Here is a 21,951-nt window from a genome sequence, read left to right as displayed (position 1 = left end):
CAAAGTGAACTAGTTTCAAAACATTCCCTATCAAAATCCCAACAATGTTTTTTTTCCAGAAGTAAAATCATATGGGAGCCAGGCACGGTGGTGCATGCCATAATCCCAACAGCTCAGGAGGCTGAGACAGGAGGATAGAAAGTTTAAAGACAGCCTCAGCAAGAGGTGAGGTGCTAAGCAACTCTGTGAGACTGTCTCTAAATAAAATACAAAAAATAGGACTGGGGATGTGGTTCACTGGTTGAGTGCCCCTGAGTTCAATCCCCACCACTCACCTCCCACATACATACATACATAAATAAATAAATAAATAGATAAATAAATAGATAAATAAATACATAAAATCATATGGAAGCTGGGCATGATGATGCACATGTATAGTCCCAGCTATCTGTGAGGCTGAAACAGGAATATAATAAGTTCAAGTACAGCCTCAGCAATTCAGTGAGACTGTCTCAAAATAAAAACAAATAAAGTGAGTAAGTGCTGGAAATGTAGCTCAATTGTACAGCACCCCTGGGTTTAATCTCAAGGGAAAAAAATCATATGCAATTTCAGGTGATCCTAAATAGCCAGAACAACAATCTTGAAAAACAGAATTGGAGAACTTACACTTTGTGATTTTCTAAACTTACCACTAAGTTAAAGTTATCAAAACAGTAATGGCACTGGCACAAAGACAGATATAGAGACCAAGGGAACAAAAGAGCCTAGAAATGAATGCTTACATATTTGGTCAAATGATTTTTTTAAAATATATTTTTTTAGTTGTAGGTGGACACAATACCTTTATTTTATTTTTATGCGGTGCTGAGGATTAAACCCAGGGCCTCACGCATACCAGGCAGGCACTCTACCACTGAGCCACAACCCCAGCCCCTTGGTCCAATGATTTTTGACAAGGGTGCCAAGACCATTCAATGGAGAAAGGATAGTCTTTTCACAATTGCTCTTGAGAAAACTGTACATCCACATGCAAAAGAATGAACTTTTATCTTGAACCACATGTAAAAATTAACTCAAAATAAATCAAAGATCTAAAGATAAGAACTAAAACTATTAAAAAAAACTTAGACAATGATAGAAGTTGATCTCACTGAATTTGGCAATGAGTGTGACTTAAAAGCACATTCAACAAAAGAAAAAAAAATACATGAACTGGACTGCATCAACATTAAAATCTTTTGTGCATCAACAGACATTATCAACAAAGTAAAAAGGCAACCCATGGAATGGGAGAAAAAGCACAAATTATGTGTCTGATGATGAATTAATGTCCAAAATATATAAAGAACTTTTAGAACTCAACAACAGAAAACAACCCAGTTTGTTGGGGAGGGGTAAATATAAAGTTTTCTCTTTTTTATCTATTCCCTTTGCCCTTCACACTGCAGATTTTCCCCCCACATAGTGGGGATTTGTCCCTACTTGAGTGAAGATTGAGTGGAATTCTAGATGTGGTCTTTTATATCATTAATTTTTTTTGTTTCATTTTATTTTTGACTTTTTTTTTTTCCTCCCCTGAGTGTATGCTTAGTTGTTGATATATATATTTTGGAGCATTAAACCTTTTTTTTTTTTTGATGTAATTTATTAAAAAAAAAAAAAGAAAGAAAAACAACCCAGTTCAAAATGGGGCAAGGACTTCAAAAGATCTTTCTCCAAAGAGATATATCTTATCATTAAAGAAATGCAAATCAAACCACAATAATACACCACTTTATACCCATTAGGATGTTTTTCTTTTTAATTCAGAAAATAAAAAGTGTTGGCAAGGATATAGAAAAATCAAAACCATGCACACTGCTGGTGAGAACAGATAATGGTATAGTCATTGTGGAAAACAGTACGGTGGTCCTTCAAAAAAAAAATTAAACATAAAATCATCATACAGTTCTGTAATTACATTAAAACCTGAAAGCAAGAACTCATATTTGCAGAAACATATTTGTACACTCATGGTCATGACACCATTATTCATAAAGCCAAAAGGCAGAAATAACCTAAGTGTTCATCAACAAAAAATAGATAAACAGAATGTAGCGAATAAATACACACACACACTGGAATATTATATATGATGGAAACTTCTTCAGCCTTAAAAAGGAGGGAAATTTTGATATGAGCTATAAGGTGAATGAACCTTTTTATAAAAAAATATTTTTAGTAGCAGAAAGTGTGGAGTAGTGTCCTATTGGTACAGAGTCCCAGTTTGGGAAGATGAACAAAGTTCTAGAAATGGATGGTGATGATGTTTGTACAATAGTATGAATATACCTAATGCTACTTGAAAAATGGTTAAATGGTAAGTTTTATGTTACACATACTTTACCGTAATTTTTTTAAAAAGAGTAAATTTGGTACAGAATTTATGCTGAGTTATACTTGTTAGAATCCTACTCCCAACACCCGCCAGCTTTCTCAGAGTAATGTTGACATATCTGGTCACTCAAAAAATGTTCTCACACAGCCTCATTTGATAGAAACTGCAATCTTACATGCCAGTGTTTGAGTGGGTGTTTTCTGGGTAACCTCAGTGTTGATCAGTCAGACCATCTCATATAGAGCCTACCTTTACCCCAACATGCAGTGAGCTAGCTCTTTAAGTGAGTTTTAATAGGATGCACAATCATTGTGTATGAATAACAGGAGAAAAAGGATGAGGTATTGTCCTAAATTTGTAGGCAAGCCCCAAGGAGAACACATAAGTCTTCTTATGAACTAGAGTTGCCAGATTTAGCAAGTAAAAATATGGGATTCTCTGTTGTTTATCTGAAATTTAAAAAAAATTTTTTCCTGGTGCTGGGGATTGAACCCAGGGTCTCGTGCTTTCAAGGCAAGCACTCTACCAACTGAACTGTATCTCCAGTCATGAAATTCAAATTTAACTGGGCATCCTGTATTTTATATGGCAATGCTCTGAAGTACTGGAAGTGAGGATAAAATCAAATAATCTAGAGTGTTCTGGGATTACTGATGTCTTACCCTAACAGGGAACCAAGACAGGAAAAAGTAGAAAGCCAGTTAAAAATGTACTGGTTAGCTGGGTGCAGTGGTTCATGCCTGTAAATCCCAGCAGCTCGAGAGGCTGAGACGGAAGGATTTTTCGGAGTTCAAAGCCAGCCTCAGGAAAGTGAGGTGCCAAGCAACTCAGTGAAACCCTGTCTCTAAATAAAATACAAACTAGGGCTGGGCATGTGGCTCAGTGGTTGAGTACCCCTGAGTTCAATCCCTGGTACCAAAAAAAAGTCCTGGATACCAAAATAAAATTGCATTGCTTAATCCAGCTCTGGAGTCCCTCCCCACATAGGGTTTCTATGATCTAAGACTTACTTTATAAAAGACATGTCAGAGGGTGAAAGAAAGAAAGCGCAGAAGGATAAATCAATGCTAGAAATGGGTAAGAACACACCCAGCCACCAGTTAAGGCAGGCTTGGATTCAAAAAGGAACTTTAAACGCCAATACACAATTAAGAAGAAAGCAGAAGGAAAAACAGTAGTCCCAAGGCCATGCAGCAGCGGGGACATACAGGTAACACAATACCAGGGATACTGATTGGAACTGCCTTCCTTCCACAAAGTCATACTACTACGTAAGATCTACTGAGCCTCCTAAGAAACTCATATTGCTTTATACATTTGTTTGTTTATTTGGCAGTGCTAGGGATTGAATCAAAGCCCTCCATGCCAGGCAAACACTCTGCCGCTGAGCTACACTCAACCACTGCATTTATGTGAGCCCCAGGTACAATAATGCTACCCAAAGTGAGGAAACTACTTCCTACCTTATAAACTCCTACAGCTTTCCAGCCATTGTTTCACCACTCAGTAATACCACCTACTTCCCTCCGGACCTGAGCCAAAACTGAGATCCTTGAACCCTGTCTTAACCTCAGGAAATGGATCTGTTCAGATCATAAGCAAAAACAGGTTTCAGGCTCTCTGTTCTTTGAGAATTCCATCTTTAAAAGGCCTGTGTTCTTGTTTATCATTGACATTGTTCTACACAGTGGTAATCCTTGCCTGACTGTGGTTCAAAGAGACATAAATGGTCCACCTGGTTTAATCATACTATAGTAGCATTTTGGAAACTAATATCTCTATCACACTACAGCCTGCATGAAATGTCTATTCCTGTAGTCTCTGAAAAGAAGCCGGTATTCAGGGTAAAATAACTGAGTTCCTTCATTTCTCCAACTGTTCTGAAGCCAAGCTGACCAGCTAACACTGAGCCAGATTTAAAGGGCTGTGGCTGGCCTCCAGAATTCTTCCCAAAAGGGAGCAGCTAGTCTCATGGGAAGAGGAGCCGTAACAAAGATCTTTCAAGATTATCTGAGTAGCCACTAAGGAACTAACCAATAAGAATTTCTGCAGCCCCAAACCTGCCATTTTTTATTTTTGTAAACAGAAACAGAAAACAGCTGATACATATAAGTTCTTATGTAAATGAGATTAGATGATTAGATGAATGAATTGAAGACTTTAGTAATACTCCAAATGCTCTTCCTCTCCCCACTTTATATAACTGGAGGGCACCCTTCCCACCAAAGCACTATGCCCCACCGCCTCTGCCTTGGACTCATTCTGATTCGTTCATCTACAAAGAATATATTTAATAAGTGCTACGATGTGCCAGGCATTGTGCTGGGGACTGGGGAAACAAAGATGAATACTGTACGGTCCTTGCCTCCAGAGCAGTTCTGTGTCTGCAAGGGCTGGCCTTGGGCTACGGAATCACCGTGCCCTTTGCGGCAGATGAGGGCAGTAGCAGGTAACCGGCCAATTGCCAAGCCAAAGATTTCCCCAGGTCAAAGTGTAAAGAGGGAGAACCGAAGTCTACATCGGGTAGAGACCAGTTTGGGAACCAGAAGCCAAAGGCGCGAAGACCCGGTCTGGAACTGGCGGTCCCGGGTCCACTGCAGTCATGGGTTTGAGTGCCTGGCGGCCGCGCTCCCTCCCCAAGGGCTTTCATAGGAAATTTGGGTACAAGGATGACTACTGGGCGCGAGTCGATCTCTGGGGTTTTCTGCGGGGACAGTTTGAGAAGACGGTTGGGGACAGATCTGGGGTGGTGCTGAAAGGTGCTGAGCGTCTGTCTGAGGGTTCGGCAGATCGTAGAACCTAAGGGTCAGCAGAAGGACTGGGGACCCGATCATCCAGAGGGTCGGAGAGGGCCGGGAGGGTGGGGCTGAGAGGGAGGGCTAAGAGGCCGGACGCGGGCGCTGAGGACAGGATAGGTGGGCCGGCAGAGGGCCTTGTCCAAGGGATCACTTGGAATGTGGGTGCAGTGGCTCTCCAGGACTCTCCAGCCCAAGGAGAGTCGCTCCTACCTCGCTTCTCGCCTCAGCCTCGTCCTTCCGCGCGGGCGGCGGCTGCAGCGGCAGCGTCTCGCGCCCTCCAGGGGTCGCGTTGCAGGCGGTGCACGCTGGCGTCCCCCTCCCCTCCTGACGGGTTGGAAACGCCCGGTCCCCCCTGCGCCGATGGTCCGATCTGGGTAGCCCGAGTGCAGCCCTTCTGGACCGCGCGTTGGTTCGGTCCGCTGGGCCCGCGGTGTTCGCCCACCTCCCCGGCTCGCGCCTTGTTGGGCTCGCCAGAGTCACGCGCCGTGCTTTCCTGCGAGGGGAGCGGCGAGGCTGCAGCCGAGGCCCCGCCTCCTGCGGCCCGCGCTCCGCCCCGGCGGGCGAGGTCTGGCGACGTGGTGCTGCGGGGCGCTGGAACCCCGAGAAGCTTGGGGCCGCCGCCTGGTCGCCTGGAAGGCAGGTGCGTGTTGGCTCGCACCCTCGCCTAAAGCAATGCCATTCAATCCTGGTTCCCAGTGTAACCTTGTGAGGAAGTGTAAAGACAAAACAAAGACAAAAAAACAAAACTAAGGCCTGACCTCACCTCTGACCGATTTGACTTAGTCACTGTGGCAGGGTAAGGTGGGGGCTGGGTGTTGCCCAGGCTTTAATTTGGTGATGGTGGGGGCGGGGTACTGGAGATCGAATACGGGCGCGTCTTAGCACTGAGCCACATCCCCGGGCCTTTTTACTTTTTGAGACAGGGTCTTGCTAAGTTGCCAAGACGAACCGACACTTCGGGTTCTCCTGCTTCAGCCTCCCGAGTTTGTGGAATTACAGACGTGTGCCAGGGCGCCAGGCAGGCTTTAATATTTTTAAAAGTACCCCTTGCATAGCCAGGATTAAGAAGTCCCGGAAAATCTGAAACCCACGTGCCTCTCGCTCCTCAGGGCAGAATGCCTGTCTCTCCTGCTTTTAGCTAGAGGAGGGTGGGGGCCGGGTCTTTCGGCAAATAGTTACTGGAAGCCCACTAAAAGAAGCCATTCTTATTACTAGGATAAAGTGTATTGACATGCTAAATAAAATCTGATAATTTCGGTTAAAAAAGAAAAGAAAAAAAAAAAAAAAGCCATTCTAGGTTCCATGCTCCTTGAAAGAATTAGAAGCGTCTGAGACCCCGTGCTCTAGGACTCCCAGCCTTGTTCAATCAGTCAAGGAAGCAGATAAATGTCACAAGTGTCTAATGTGTCCTCAGGTTCTCAGAAGTAGTGGTAACTGAGTTTTCTGTTGTTTGTGTGTGTGTGTGTAGGGAACTGAGATTTTAAGAATAAGCAAGAAGTAAAGGTTGTGGGGGAATCTGCAGGTGCAAAAAGGACAAAGGGGCAAGATAACTGTAGGACTATGGTGTGGGATAGAGTGGAAAGTGCCCAGGAGAGATGGTCAGGGTTTCATGAAGTGCCTCCTGTGACATACTAAGGATTTGGGACTCATCCTGCAAACAGTGAAGACACACTGAAGGGCTTTATGCAGATGGCAAGATCAACTTGAGTTTTGAGGACTTACATGAGGATGAAGTGTGGAGGGCAGTGGAAGATATGAGCCACATGTTTGCACAGTGTGATCCCTCCCTTTAAATGACCCCAGCTGGGGAATTAAACTAAGCCAATTAGAATCCCTTCCCTGAAAATTTGGAATTGGAAGAAAGAGAGCTATACCCCTACTTATGGTTAGACTTGATGGAAAATCAAGGGCTATGGGTATCCATCTTCTAATTGCCAAAAGGCTTTAATAACCAGAAAACCAGTTTGCTAAGGAGCATCATCTGCTGTACAGAGGACAGCCAAGTGTAGACACAAAGAGACTACTTCCTAGGTTCTTGGGGCTATCCAGAAGCTGGCTACACTGCGTACTACTGTCCAGCTTGATTTCCTGCTCTGGGCTCATAGTGCATCCCTCTTTTTTTGTTATTTGCTGATTTATTTTTTTTGAGGGGGAGGTCTCTGTTTTTATTTTGTTTCTGTCTGGAGACATGTTACTGGAGTTCCTAGGCTAGAGGCCTGACTCTGGGGATCCATCAAATCAGATTTGGCCACTTGCCCCCCCAAAAGAAACTCTGATAGTGGTGAAAAGCATGAAAGGAACTTGAAACAGCATAGCTACAATGGAAAGAAAAAGTGACCCATAGCCTTAGCCCTGTCTTGGAGAAACTGACAGTGACTTTGAAGTTTTATAGAAAAGGGAATGAGGGCAAGGGTTGGGGTTTTGCATAGCTGGAGGCTTTTCACAACTGCCAAAGTAGGTGATCTTGATCAGATGTGGTCCATCCATCATTATCTCGGGATTCATCAGGGCAGGCCTTGACTGTTGGGGTTACCAGCACCCCAAAGCTAATTCCTGCTTGGAGGTATGAACCAACTGGGAAAATAAAAAGTCTGAAAATAATCAATAAGGAACAAAAGACGATAGGCAGAAAATAGCTTTCAAGTGGGGGCCTGGTGAGTCTTGTAGTCCTGAGAGGAACTGGAACCGAACAAGGAAAAAGGCCCAAAATCTTTATTTAAGGATAAATACATCACAGGGTTTCAGTGTGGCATGCTTCTCGAGGAAAACAGGATAAAGATGGGAAAAACAAGTTGTTTGGGGCTAGGGAGGTTATGCCCACCTTTGGGGGGCTGCATTTGAACCTAGGGTTGTGAGCTAAGGTAGGTTGTCAGCTTTAATCCGAGCAATCTGCAACCGGTGGATTCACACCAGTAGTTCTCAGAAAAGCAACTCCTCTGCCTTATAATGGCTCAAACAAACACATAATTCATTGATGGCCTCCAACACTTGACTCCAGTAAGAAAGTTGCTGTTGCGTTGGGTGCAGTGGCACACACTTGTAATCCCAGTGATTCCAGGAGGTTGAAGCAGGAGGATCACAAGTTTGAGGCCAGCCTCAGCAACTTATCAAGACCCTAAGCAACTTAATGAGACCTTGTATCAAAATAAAAAATAAAAAGGGCTGAGGATACAGCTCAGTGGTAAAGCTTCCCTGGTTTCAATCCCTAATACCAAATTGGGGGGGGGAGGGTTGCTGTTTCCTTGGGGGTAGCTTAGACTCAGCACAAGATGTTTTTTGGATCAGACCTTATTCATGGAATCAACAATGACCCAGCCAGCTGGAGGTGAGGATGCCAAGTCTTTAATTCTGCTTTTAGCTGTCCATCAAACATTTGCAGACCAAAGGGCAAGAGTGAAGAGTCTTAAGTCCTTAAAATGACATATTCTTCTATCCATCCATATAGTCTCATTTTTTCTGGCTTCAGCTAGTATGGGTTACCTCTTGCTATTTGTGTTAAAGGATAATTTTCAAAAACATAAAATCATAAATCTTAAATATAAAATGAATACACTTTAGATTTTATTAAATTCACTAATTAATGAGGGAACCTGTAAGATATTAAAACCAGTTCAATTGAGGACTTCATTTTTAGAAATGTCTGTTCTCTACTGGACAAAATCCATTTATATCACCCAAAACAGGAATCATTTGCTTTGTTATGGTTAGGAAACATGCATTGTCATCAGTATCTACAAGTTAACTATTATTTCGAAATAGTTAGAAAATGAGGCTGGGCACCATGGCACAATCTATAATCCCAGCTACTGGGGAGGCTGAGGCAGAAGGATGTGAAATTCAAGGTCAGGCTTATGCAATTTAGTGAGACCCTGTCTCTAAATGACTGTTGTGACTCCATGGTAAAGCACTCCTGGGTTCAATCTCCAGTACTGAGGGAAAAAAAAAAAAAAAAAAAAAAAGGAACAAGTGTGAACCCAGCCTATGTAAATTGGAGCTGTCTTTGTATTTTAACTATTGGCAGCAAGTAAAAAAACACCCTCATTCTGAGAACCCAACTTCAAAAAGTGCTCATGAAAGTTTTTGCTGGGACGGAACAGTGTCTTGTCTTTCTCTTTGGACATCTACTTTATTCTTCTCTCTACAGAAGACTAGATACCTTGGATTACTTCTTACTTACGGCCATTTTTAAATGGAAGCCCCCTTTCCTGAAACTACATGAACTTTCAGCTCCTTTCCTCAACACTGACTTAGTTTCTCACAGAGAGAGAAGCTATAATGGGTTACACTTAGCTAGGGGTAGTGGAGTCAAGTGGTACAAACAAGACCACCTAGACCCACTACTTCAACAGGACCTGTGTCAGAAGAGTCAGTGATCAATGTATTTGGTACCCTGACTATCAGAGAGGAAACCACTGAGTGTCAGTGGGGTTATTTAATAAACCAGTGCCTGCATTTTCCATAGCCAATCTACAAGTCCTCAGATTCTCTTTATATCTTGTATTCATTCATTTTTGCACTACTGCCTTTCTAATCCAAGCCACCACCATGCCTAAAAACCTACAATTGCCTCCTAGTCTCCTTAATGTCATTTTTGTACCCCTGTTCTCCATTAGAGTAGCCTGAGCAATTAAATGATCTTAAAAACTCTTCACTGTTTCCATCATGTCTAACCACCCCATCTTTCACTTACTGCATTTCATTTACATTAGGATTCTTTCTTTTTAAAAAAATTTTTTAAAGTTGTTGATGGACCTTTATTTTATTAATTTATTTATATGTGCTGAGAATCAAACCCAGTGCCTCACACATGGGAGGCAAGTGCTCCACCACTGAGCCACAACCTCAGCCCAAGTCTTCTTTCTTTTTTATATACACAAAGCTTACATCGATCTGGGGGGCTTTACACTAACTATATACTCTGGATTGCCTTTCCATCAACCCCCGCCCCGCCGCATGGTGATTGAACCCAGAGGTACTTAGCCACATCCCCAGCCCTTTTTATTTTTTTATTTTGAGACAGAGGTCTCACTAAATTGCTGAGGCTGAAGAATTTGCAATCCTCCTGCTTCAGACTTCCAAGTTGCTGGGATTACAGGTGTCCATCACTGCACCTGACTCCCATCAGATTTTTGTAGTCATTTAGGTCTCATTTTACATGTCCCTTTGTCAGAACAACCTTCCCTGACTACTAAATATAGTTACCCTTACCCCACAGTTTCATTGTTAAAAGTAGCCGTTGTGTTTATTTTCAGAGCACTTACTATCTGCTAAAGTTGAATATGGTTTGTCCCCTCCAGAATTTATGTTGAAATTTAATCCCCCTCAAGACATATTAAGAGTTAGGACCTTCCAGTGGCTGTAAGTTCAAAGGCAGCCTCAGCAACTTAGTAAGGCTCTGGATAACTTAGTAAGACCCTGTCTCAAAATGAAAAAAATCTAGCAGTATTCTGTGTCCTCTAAACATGTGAATCACATTTATTTTTCAAGTGATTTCCTTGAAGCCTTTTCAAATTGAGCTGAACTGGGGGTGGAACTCAAAACACACTAATAATTCCTCTCCAATATCAGATTTTTTTGGCTCTTTACTCAAAGTGGGTGGGGCAATTGAAAATTGCAAACTCGGTTTTCTTTTTGTATTTGAGATGCAGAGAATGCCTTTATTTTGTTTATTTTTATGTGGTGCTAAGGATTGAACCCAGTGTCTCACACATGCTAGGCAAGTGCTCTACCACTGAGCTACAGCCCCAGCTCAAACATGGGGAAGCCTCCTGGAAGAGAGGTTATGCCTAACCTGAGTTTTTTTTTTTTTAATTGAGGTGAGCAGCACATAAAATTAACCATTTAAAAGTGTACAGTTAATTCAGTGGTGGTTAATACATTGAGTGGAGTTCAGCTATCATAAGTTTATAAGTTTTGAATGGTCATCTCACACCTCATTTTGGAATGTGGCATTTACTGTCTTGGCTGTTCAGTAGAGACTCAAATTTCTATGCACATAAGCCACCAGAAGTGGGTGGTGATTGTTCAGGAGCTTTGGGGGATATTACTGGTCCAATCTGTATTTTACAGATGTCTTAGTTGGGAGATCGTGAGTAATTATGTATCATAAAAAGGCCCCTAAGGTAAAACTTCAAACTAGATCCAGAAGGATGAGATTCATTTTGAAATGAAAGGATAAGAAGCAAGTTTAGGAAAAATAAAAGGTAGTAGATATTCACTGAAAAACATAAAAATCCAAGTGCTCGCATTTCTGCTCGGGGAGAGAGAGAGAGAGAGAGAGAAAGAGAGAGAGAGAGAGAGAGAGAGAGAGAGAGAGAGAGAGAGAGAGAGAGAGAGAGAGAGAAATGAATGAGAATATTATTGCCCTCAAAAAGATGATCATTCAAAATGGTCTAGCAGAGAAGACAGAGAAGTAAGCCATAATTAAAACGGGCCTGTGAGTGATCAAATGTTCAAACCTTGGAAAATGGAAAGAAAAGAAAACTACAAGGTGCTCTAGCCCAAGAAAGAGGCAGTCAACTCAGAACATGAGATTGTGTTATCTTCCTGGAAGAAGATCTGAGTTAAGAGCAGATAGATATTAGATAAAGGAGGGATGGAACTATGAAGGGAGGATAGAAAGAGCCAAGCCATAGACAGTTCTGAAGATGATGGAACTTTTAGGGAAGTGAAGTGATGTGGTGTGGCAAGAATGAGATTATGTGCCAGATGTGATGACACAGTCCTGTTATACCAGTGACTTGGGAGGCTGAGGCAGGAGGATCACAAGTTCCAGGCCAGCCTTAGCAACTTAGCGAGATCCTGTCTAAAAAAACAACAAACAAAACAAAAAAACACCAGGGAATGTAGCTCAGTGATAAAATGCCCCTGGGTTCAATCCTCAGTGTCTCACACGTAACAAAAACAAACAAACAGAACAAGATTATGAGCAATTGAAAGTGGTCAGTGAAGCTGGAAAGGTAAGTTCACAGCATTGTAGCCAAACCATAATAAGCCAGGAAAGGATTTTAAACTGGCAAATGATCTGATTTGTACTTTTGGAAGCTTATTCTCCATAATGTAGATGATAAGGGATCAAAAAGCAGCAGAATTGGAGACAAGTAGACCAGAGAGGCAGATATTGCTATAACTGAGGGTAATGGAATTAAGGATAAGAAAGGGAAAAATTGTCTACAGCCATACCACACTGAATGCGCCCAATCTTGGAAGCTAAGCAGGGTTGAGCCTAGTTAGTTCTTGGATGGCAGAAAGGAAAAAAACTGAAGATGTTCTGACTGGGAGTATCTGGAACTTACTGAGTAGATTTGGGTTGGAGGAATGGCAGTGAGGAGTCCAACAAAACTTCCAGGTTTCTGGTTTGAGTTCTTGGGTAGTGTGCTATTCATGGAAATAAGGCATACAGGCAGAGAAGCAGAAAACTTCAATATTCTTTCATTCAGTCAACAGACATTTATTAAAGATCTATTATATGCTGGGTCTGGAAAGAAAATCAATGATTATAATGCCTTCTAACAAGTTTATCTGTTAGAGGTACGTACAGAGAAGCAATTGAATAAATGGGGCAGGCCTATAAACCACGTTGAAGAATTGGGGAAGCCTCCTGGAAGAGATTATGCCCAAACTGAGCTTTTTTTTTTTGTTTTGTTTTTTTAATTGAGGTGAGCATCACATAGAATTACCCATTTAAAAGTGTACAGTTAATTCAGTGGTGTTTAATACATTGAGTGGCATTCAACATCACCTTTCTTTAATTCCAAATAACCTGAATTTGAAGGATAACTAAAAGTCCACTAGATAAAGAAGGGAGTGGGGGAAAGCATTTTAGGAAATGAGAACAGTATATTTTATGACATGAAGACCAGAAATTCATGACTAGTCATGGAAGACAGGGCTAGAGAGAGACCAATAATAAAGTGTCCACATTTTAACTTGATCTAAAAAACTTGGGAAGTCCTCAAAAGATGGTAAACTGTGACTTGACATGAACTAATTTTCCTTTCAGAAAGATTCCTCTGGAAATCGTATTGTTGATGCTCTTGAAGGGGAAGAACCAGATAAATAAGTTGGGGATTTTATGCCAGAATCCAAGTAAGAGGTGATGAGAGTCAGCAAAGGGGATGATAGCAATGGTGGGAGGGAACAGAACACAAGAAAAGAGGATGGAGAATTTACACGACTTGATTAGTGACTGGACCATCAATCTAGAGGAAGAAGCAAGCATTCTGCTTTGGGTCACTAGAATGATGGGGGTGGCATACTTTTAAGTGATCAGGTTGGGCAGGTTTGAGTTTATGTTTCCAAAGGCTCAGCTAAGTGAAAGATCTCAGAGTAGGATTAATATGTGGATCTGTAACTCCCCAGAGATGGACTAGAGACAGAATCATCTTTCTGTTGACAAATGAAGTCAAGAATTTGGATGAAGTCACTCAGGAAAAGGTACAGGTAAAGATGAGCAGAGAACCTATGACTGAGCTTTAGGAACCAATATTTAAGGTATGGAAAGAGGAAAAAGCTATATAGTTAAAAGGTGTGGTCATCTGAAACCAAGACAGAGTTTAACAAGAGAGGGCAGAATAGTGGAATGGAACTGAAAAAAGGAGAGATGGCCTAATTGGTCTAATTTGAAGGGGGAAGAAGGTGAGGAGTATGTTGGAAAATGATATTGCTCAGAATATATTATTGTCACTGGGACCTCAATAAACCATACAAATCTCTTCACTCAAAAATATGCAATTTATTTTTCCATAAACTTCTTAGAAATAATATTCCAAATATATGCAATTTCTTCTCAAAATAATTTTATGAAATGAAGACAGATGCTCACCAGTTATGGTTATATCCCCCTAAGACATGAGTTCTAAAAAATCCTCTGCATTTTTTTCCTTTCTGGTTCTGAGATCTGACCAGGAATCAGTTCTTGGTCAAAGGGGTCAAAAGAGAGGGTAAGAAAGCAAAATCTTGAGCAATCTTATCCAAATAGGAACCACCTTTTTTGGGGTCCAGAAACTTTCCTTCAGCTTCTCAAGACCAACTCTCCAAAGCTGCCTCCCACTCTTGCTACCAGGGCCAGCAAAATATTCACTCTGAATCTCCCAAATAAACCTTAGAAGAGTGCTGGGGTAGAAATATGGGGCCCTGGGAAGGTTTACAGTTGCCCTGGGTATGGGAGATAGGGTTTAAAGTAAGATTCTTAGGTCCTATCTTCTTTTCCCCCTTCCCTACACTGTCCCTCTACAACGTCTACTTCCACATTTGCTTTTCTGGATTAAAACTTGAGAGGGATGGTGGAAGGGACACCTGAGATTGATTTTTCTTGAAATGCTACAATTCTGGTAGATATATCTGAGGACTCTTTCCTTACCTCTTTCTTTGCTTTACCTGGATACACCCTTCTGGGAAATGAAGAGGCTGAGGCCCTGCCATGAGCATGGAGGAGCAGGTTTACGCTGTTCCCAGGGACTTTAATCCCTCCTTACTAAATTGCATGTATACAAGGGAGGAAGAGCAATGACTGTTTTGGATTTCCCTAAGGGCCTCTACTTTTTAACAGGAAAGCTGTTTTTCTTGTTTGGCTTGGTCTTTGTTGTCTTTCCAGAAGTGATGAGGGCCCCAAAGCCCTGTTTGTGGGAGAATGCATAGGCAGAACGTCGCAGGCTTGGGTGTTTCAATTTGGTCCGAACTCGGACTTGTGGTGGACGTGTCTTGCAATGATTAATTCTGTCAAAAACCTGTATCCAGAGCATGGGGGATGGGTTTTTTATCCACAGAGGCAAAGGGGAAGAGGGGTCATAAATTATATCTGGATAGGTTCCCTGTTTCACTTACCTTGTCCACATTGACGGGCCAAACTAGTGGTTGGAGAAACTGGTACCCAAATGCAGGAATTACACAGAGAATCACACTGAGGATAAGGCTCAGCCATATTTGTGACTGGTTCATAGTGTTCCTGGCCACACCTATAAACAATGAGCAAGGATCGGTAAGGCTACAACAGAGCCTGGAGAAAAGGAAGAGGTTAGGAGTGGGACTTATTAGCCAGAACTTAGATACCACTCTAGTCTAAAGAAGGATGTTATTGATTTGGAGACAGTCTGGTCTCCTGAGAAATGATATAAATGCCAAATAATTGCAAGTAGATCCTTTGTGCAGCCAGTCACTATGAATTGACATGCTTTTGTCTCCCTCTAAAGGCAGGGCAGGGCAGGAGAGTGGGGGGTAGGCAATGGGGGAATCCTAGTGCATTGGCCTATATGTAAAAATGGGATAGAAGACTTCAGAGTAGAAAAATGAGTTAGTGTCCTGACAAGAGATAGAAGCCAAGTAAATCTACGTGGCTACTCTTTTTGTATTTTGTTCTCATATACGTAGAGATGAGAGAGAGAGAGAGAAATGGATAGAGAAGACAATAAGGTAGTAATGCTACAGTTTAAAGGACACTGACTAGAATCAAGAGCTCTATCTCCAGTCTCCAAAATGGTGCTAATAATTCTTGCCCTGCCTACATCACAGGATACCTGTGAAGATCAAACTACATATTTGAAATGAAAATCTTGGAAACTCTAGGGTAAAATATATTTTTTAAAATATTTTTTTAGTTGTCAATGGACCTTTATTTGTTTATATGTGATGCTGAGATTCAAACCCAGTGCTTCACATATGCTAGGCAATCGCTGTACCACTGAGCTACAATCATAGCCCCAAGGCAAAGTATTTTTGAGTCCTACCTAGGTAGTCTTACCTAGATTTTGAGGCTAGAGATCATTTCTTATTATCCCTCTGCCACAGAGCTTAGCACATAGTAATAGCTCCTCAGTAAACATTTATTAAATAAATATACTTAATACCTCCTCCACATCCTGGCCAGGGCCTTACCTAGGAATTGAAAGATGCTGGGGAACATTAGACACAAGCCATCACTGTACAGGAAGAATAAGATGCAAAAGTAGAAACCCAGGCTACCCCAGATGAAGAAGTGGCTTATCATCGTCCAGTAGGTTGTCTTCAGGGCAATCTGAAAAGCACTAGGTTATGTGCAATACCCTATAACCTGATATCTCTATTAGCCACCTCCCTTCTCCAATCCTGTATTGGAGGATGCTCCTTTCCTTCTCCCTCCCTCCTTATCTCCCTGTCTTTCTAGACAGCTCCCGTTCCAATCCCCTTATTCCCACTGCTGCTGCCCACACCTGTACTGTGACCATCCAGATCAAGGAGGTCTGCACTATCAGGCAAAAGGTCTGGATGTCGGAGATGTCCTTTCCGTCACTGCGCTCTGAGTTGTAAATGGTTCCCATGGGGACAAAGAACAGCACAAAGGAACTGTAGATCCCATGTATTAAACACTTCACAAATTCCTTCTTGTTGAAATACAGGTTGTGCTGGCCTGGGATATACAGCTCTGGGAAATGTAGGCTCCATGTTTCATTCACATCCTGGAAGCACCAGAGGGAAGGAGGAAGGCTTAGAGTTCATGGAAGGTCCCATCTCCATCAAAGTAGGGGCTTCTTCCCTCACTTGAGTCTGCTGCCAGGCTGCCTAGTAGCTTCCTCATGGAGTACTTGAGAAGTGGAACCAGAGAACAGGGCAGTGATCACAGGCCCTTCCTGAAGTTCTCTTTTCTAGGTAGTTAAAGGAAGCTAGGACATGGTTAGGATGGTGAGAAGCACTTAGGGGCATTCAGGATTAGGGAATTGTGAAAGGGAGTTTGGTTTGGGGGTAGCTGGAAGAGATGACTAGAGCTTGGAATGGGGGGAAGCACTAGGACACAGGTCTCTAAGTGTAAGTATTCATTTAGTTAATTTTTGTGCATGTGTATTAAAAGCTAGTGGATGAAGAAAGGGAAGCCAATGGGGATCAGTTAGTCCCCTGGAAATATCCATGTTCATGATGTTCCTCCTATTCCCTCCCATAGCTACTGATGAACTCAGGGTGGGAGAATTCTCTGTATGAACAATACTGGCTTGTCTTCATCTTCTAAATATGAAACTCAAGATACAAAAGAGGTAGATCTCTGGAATTAGACCACTGAAGCAGGATAGTACTGTTGAGTAACATAATCTATTCCTCTTTCACTCTTAGGTTTGGCAGATACTTCATGGGAAATTTCTTTCAGCGCTACTATCCTGATGGAGACTGGGAACCATGATTCCATGATGTTCTGTTTCAGCTGCTTTACAACTCTTTGGATGCTCCTTTTCTACTTTGGTGCTCAGGAGTTGAAGCTGGCATAGCAGAAGAGGGGGAAGGGGTACCAGGACCTTCAGCACTCAGAAAATTTCTGAGCGGGACAGAGGGTGTTCCCTGGGCTAGCTCCCTGTGACACAGAAGATACAAATACTCCCATGCTTGTTCCTCAGGACTCCCCACCTAGTCTTTCCTGCTTGGCTTAGCTCATCCTCATCATCTCTGAATGGGAATATCCTTTGTTTTTTTGTTTATTTGCTTTTGATATGGGGGATTGAACCACCCAGAGGCACTCAACCACCGAGTCACATCCCCAGTCCTTTAAAAAATTTTTATCTTGAGACAGTCTCACTAAGTTGTTTAGGGCCTCACTAAGTTGCTGAGGCTGGCTTTGAACTTGAGATCCTCCTGTCTCAGTCTTCTGAGCTGCTAGGATTACTGGCATATGTCACTGCACCCTGCTAGGGAATCTCCTTTCTTGAAGCCTGTTGCTTTACCCAGTCCTGATCCAATAACTCTCTTTCATTTCACTACTTTTGTACACACTCAATTTACTATACAGCACAATTTCCATGTTTCTGTCTGTAAAGGTGAGACAGGAAAACCTGACTTTTTAAAACTGGTGATTATTTTCTGTGCAGGAGGATTTTTACTTTTCTCATGATACCTATATATCCAGGCAATAAGCTCCTTTCCTTTCTCTAGAAATTTTTTGCTTTACAGTCAATTTTGTAGAGTTCAGTTCTTGCTGCTTTTCTCACTCTTGGGAATATTCCTGAAGGGTTCAGGGGCTTTAACTCTGAGAGGCTTGATGCTAGTCTTACCTGTTCAAACAGACTCAAGCCCAGGACAGGGAGGGAGGTGTAAATCAAATTGTAGCAGGTGATAAACCAGGTATCATAGACAGCCTGGAAGAATACCAAGGAGATTTTAAAATTCTCTCTCCTCCAAAGTCCCACCTCCACCTCCCAGGCCCAAGACCACCTGACCCATCTTCCCTGGCCACCTACCTGCTCACCACCATACTAACCCAGAGCAAGATTTGGTTTCAGAATTTGAGATCCCCAGTCTCTATTTGATCCTACTGTGTGTAGAACCCTCTGTTCCAGGCTGGTGCCAGGCCACATCAAGCTTTCAAGGCTGATGTGGACCAAACCTACCATAACCTGCTCTATTCCTCCCTGCAGAGAAATGACTCAGTGGAGCCACACCCATGGACTCCCAGGCAAATAAGCCTTTAGGATGCTTTCTTTTTCTGCCTGATAATGGCATTCAGTGGCTTCTCTAGCACAGGACATCTAACACTGGCAAAGGGAATAGACTCACTGAACCTTCTCCAGCTGGGTGCTCCATCCTGGAAAGGAACCCTTTCCTTACGATCCACAAGAGGTCAGCAGCAACACATGCAACACATTCAGCACACACACACCCCACACATCCCACAAATCAGACTGACTTGTCTAGACCCTGGGGATATACAGTCTACCACAGTCTGCTGACTGGTATAGGGATCTCCCAGGATAATCATTTCTGAGATGGTTTCTTTTGGTAATCTTGAGAGGCTTCTGGAAAACTTATAGGGAAGGGGGACTTCTCTTAAAACATCAAAATCCAGGTGTCAGTTTTCCTCAGTATGGTTATGAGATTTCGTATTTCAAATGAGGAATTAATTCACCAGAGCAACTGTGTGTGTGGGAGGGGTGGGGACAGGGGTGCAGGCAGTCAGGGTAGAGAAGGAGAAGTAAAGGGAAGCTGTAGTTCTAAGTATGAACTCAAGTGAATGTCATAATAGCTTGTCTGGGCATGACCCAGAGGCTCCTTGGGGCTTAGCCTGTTCCATAAGGATATTTTGGATGCTAAGAAAATTTCTAGATTCATCAATTTGTCCTCATCACATCAAGAACCTTTATCATTTAGTTAGGCCAGAACCTTTATCATTTGGAAATCTGGTTATTTGGAAATCTGGTTATTATAGGGTTGGGAGATGGGATCAATATGGGGTAAAGAGCTTTTCTGGTTGGCATAAAGCTGTGGATGGATGGCAATGTGTCATAATTGGTCTGTAGAGGAAGAAAAAGGTCTGAGCTTGTTTAAGTGATGGGTAACGAGAGAAGACCCAGATGACTAGGGTGAGATTATCAAGTGAACTCCTACCTGTGCAGAGAACCCGTTGAAGAAGGCATACCAGAAGTGCACCAGGGTGAAGACAAAGTTCTTATAAAAGAAGTAGCTGAGAAATTTGCACATGCGATTGTAAGACCAGCGGCCATGTACCAACAGCAGACGCTGAAGGTAGCAGAACTGGGAGAAGGCAAAGTCACTGTTGAGCATGGCTTGCATCCCCTCCTGGCCGCTGATGCCGACCCCAATGTGTGCAGCTGCAATGAAACCCCAGAAGCTTCTAAACCACAGAGCTTGTCTGCTAGGTTCCCACCCTGGGAAATGTAAAGGAAATGCTGAGATGATGTTGCATAAACCCCTTGTATTACATTTGAATAATACTCAAGCTCAATTCAAAATAGCACTTCCTTAGAGGAGTCCTCCCCCTTAATGGATTGCCCCTCTCCCACAAACTGGAAAACTGTCTCTTTCTGTACTTTGTTTTTGAATGCTGCCACTCAAGAATGCCTGGTATGGCCAGTAAAAACTAGAAAGCTGTCCCAGATGTTCTTAGCTCCTACTCTACCCTTTCAGCTCTTTCCCACTTCCAGATGTTGAGGTTTAAATATTTTGTTATCTATGGAAGTCACTTAAATCAATTAAGGATGCAGAATGGATGCCAATCTAACATAATATTTAATTACCTAAGTTTACCTAAGGGAATAAAATCCAAACTATTGGGAAGAATGTGTGATGTACATACTTTTTCAGTGAGAAATAAACTCTTCAGTAGGTCTAAGGTGAATTTTTCTGGATAAAGCAAAGATTGTACTTGATGGAATATAAGACTGAAGTTCCTCAAAGTTTTAATCAGTCTGTGATAATTCACTATTCTGGTAAAATTCACTGATCTTCTGGTATATACCTACTACATTGCTTAATGGGATAAATGAAACCTCTCAGGCTCTAAAGACCAGAGTGGTTCTAGAAACCGGTAAAGAGAGCAAAAACACTTGCTAATATTAAAATTGAGGCTGTGATATATCTGCTAGTGTTTCCTGTGTGGGTAGAGAGGTGGGACTAGAGAACCTCACTGATCAACAAGTTGCTGGAGGCTAACAATATTCATCTGAAATTAAAATCAGTAAATTTTAGCCATTTGCTTCTATTGGTCCAAAGTGATCACTAAATCACCTATTCTCTTTCAGCCAGGGGACCAGGGCAAGTTCTTGGGAACACAGCATTGGGCTGCATTGGGCCTCATAACCTACATCCTTCAAAAAAGGAGCAGACTATGACTCCTGCCCAGGGGTCCTTTCTGTGGGCCTTGATGCCATCTCAGATAGGTGGTATGGTCATTGTACAGCCTGTTCTATGAATGTATGCATATTCTTGAGGAAGCCATGTGTTTCTGTGTATATATTTACTTTCCTAGTTAAGTAAATGAATCTAAATGTTTGCATGCCTATGGATATGGGCTAATATCTGCAGGTGTAAATAAGTGGGAATGCAGGTGTAGAGGAGCAGGAATGGAGTTGCAAAACACTATAAATATATAAAGGCTTAATAGGTAGGGGTATAAGCCAGCAACACAGTGCCACCCAGATCAGTTCTGCCCATGAAGGAAGGAAGAGGCAAGCCATGACTGGGAACTAATGCCCCCCTTGCCCTCACATGCCTTTGATCATGCTGACGTCATTGGCCCCCATCCCCGATGGCCAGTGTCACCACCTTCTTGTACCTCTTCACCAGCTCTACAACCTGGGCCTTCTGGAAGGGTGTCATCCGGCAGCAGATTACCCCCTTGCACAAGCTTGCTGTTCGCAGCAGTTCCAATTCCAGGTTCCCTTCTAGAGCAAAAGCCTGCAATACCAAGACATACCCACTCTTCAGGTTGCCCAGAAAAACTCTCAGGGTAGGACTTTTCTAGTTTCCTCCCCTTGCCTCCATATTCTTTCATAGGGTAGGCATAGCTGCTCTCAAGGTGATCCAACCAGGAGGGAGGCCAAACCCCCAAATCAATTCTAGGTATTCTCTGACTATGGGAAACTAGTCAGGACCTCTCATTAGGTCAAATCAGTTGATAGAGCTGGGGCTATATGATGCTAAGTGACTTCTTGGAGGATCTAGTTCTGCTTGATTCCCATTTCCCCTAAGTGACAGGTCACATTGGTAGTGAAGGATTTGAATAAAGGAGTTTTCCCTTGGCTTTTCTTTCTTCATTTATTCCTGCCAAGAGTATCCTGGGGAAAGGCATCTTTCAGGCATGGGTATCTAAGGAATGGGCAAAAGGGCAACTAAGAATAGGGAAGAGGTCTTAAAATTTCCCTGAAGTGGATTGAACCTAAGAAGAGAGTTCCTTGGAAGAAGAGAACAAAGCTGTAACTCTATTGCCCACCAGACTGTAGCCATTGATGACTAAGCCATAGTCGCCACGAGGCAACTCCTCAGGCATTGTGAAGGTCCTTTTTGGCTTCTTCTTCAGGTAAATGTTGACTGGGTCTGATTCCAGTAAAGACTCAGGTTTCATCTTGCCCCTTGCCATCC

At 42.5% G+C, this 21,951-nt stretch overlaps 3 protein-coding genes across 6 annotated transcripts in view; all 3 read right to left on the bottom strand.

Moving 5' to 3' along the window:
- RUSC2 (RUN and SH3 domain containing 2) overlaps positions 1-5,470 on the bottom strand; it is a 60,034-nt gene extending 54,564 nt beyond the window's left edge. For both annotated transcript variants that reach the window (XM_079111812.1, XM_079111814.1), the window contains exon 1: positions 5,332-5,470. The gene's annotated coding sequence lies outside the window, so the exon portion shown is untranslated. The remainder of the gene's footprint in view (positions 1-5,331) is intronic.
- A 557-nt stretch (positions 5,471-6,027) lies between these two features.
- Positions 6,028-21,232, bottom strand: LOC306644681 (phospholipid-transporting ATPase FetA-like). Of its 3 annotated transcripts, none has more exons than XM_079111827.1 (7): positions 21,083-21,232; positions 19,459-19,682; positions 18,129-18,212; positions 16,308-16,553; positions 15,994-16,132; positions 14,947-15,077; positions 6,028-8,255 (listed from the first exon to the last, which is right to left on the bottom strand). In XM_079111827.1, exons 1-7 carry the CDS (start codon positions 21,111-21,113, stop codon positions 8,229-8,231), a joined length of 882 nt encoding a protein of 293 aa, XP_078967953.1. In that variant the 5' UTR covers positions 21,114-21,232; the 3' UTR covers positions 6,028-8,228. The 3 variants fall into 3 exon arrangements, with proteins under 3 accessions (XP_078967953.1, XP_078967952.1, XP_078967951.1); XM_079111826.1 differs by lacking the exon at positions 6,028-8,255 and adding an exon at positions 11,437-12,498; XM_079111825.1 differs by lacking the exon at positions 6,028-8,255 and adding an exon at positions 12,513-14,849.
- Positions 21,233-21,898: 666 nt separating this feature from the next.
- LOC306644675 (phospholipid-transporting ATPase FetA-like) overlaps positions 21,899-21,951 on the bottom strand; it is a 190,977-nt gene continuing 190,924 nt past the window's right edge. Inside the window, 1 exon segment of the mRNA XM_079111815.1 lies at positions 21,899-21,950. The gene's annotated coding sequence lies outside the window, so the exon portion shown is untranslated.

The sequence above is a fragment of the Sciurus vulgaris genome (assembly GCF_902686455.1).
Source record: "Sciurus vulgaris genome assembly, chromosome: 15".
Classification (NCBI taxonomy): domain Eukaryota; kingdom Metazoa; phylum Chordata; class Mammalia; order Rodentia; family Sciuridae; genus Sciurus; species Sciurus vulgaris.
The sequence above is the reverse complement of the archived record's forward strand: the minus strand, read 5'-3'. Positions and strand labels throughout refer to the sequence as shown.

Bases quoted from the DNA above. Each gene is read 5' to 3' on its own strand.
- LOC306644681 (XM_079111825.1), bottom strand. From the start codon at position 21,113: ATGGGGGCCAATGACGTCAGCATGATCAAAG. The intron at 19,683-21,082 runs GCATGTGAGGGC...GTTTCATTGCAG, and splicing joins TGACGTCAGCATGATCAAAG to CTGCACACATTGGGGTCGGC. The intron at 18,213-19,458 runs GTAGGAGTTCAC...GTATTCTTCCAG, and splicing joins TCAACGGGTTCTCTGCACAG to GCTGTCTATGATACCTGGTT.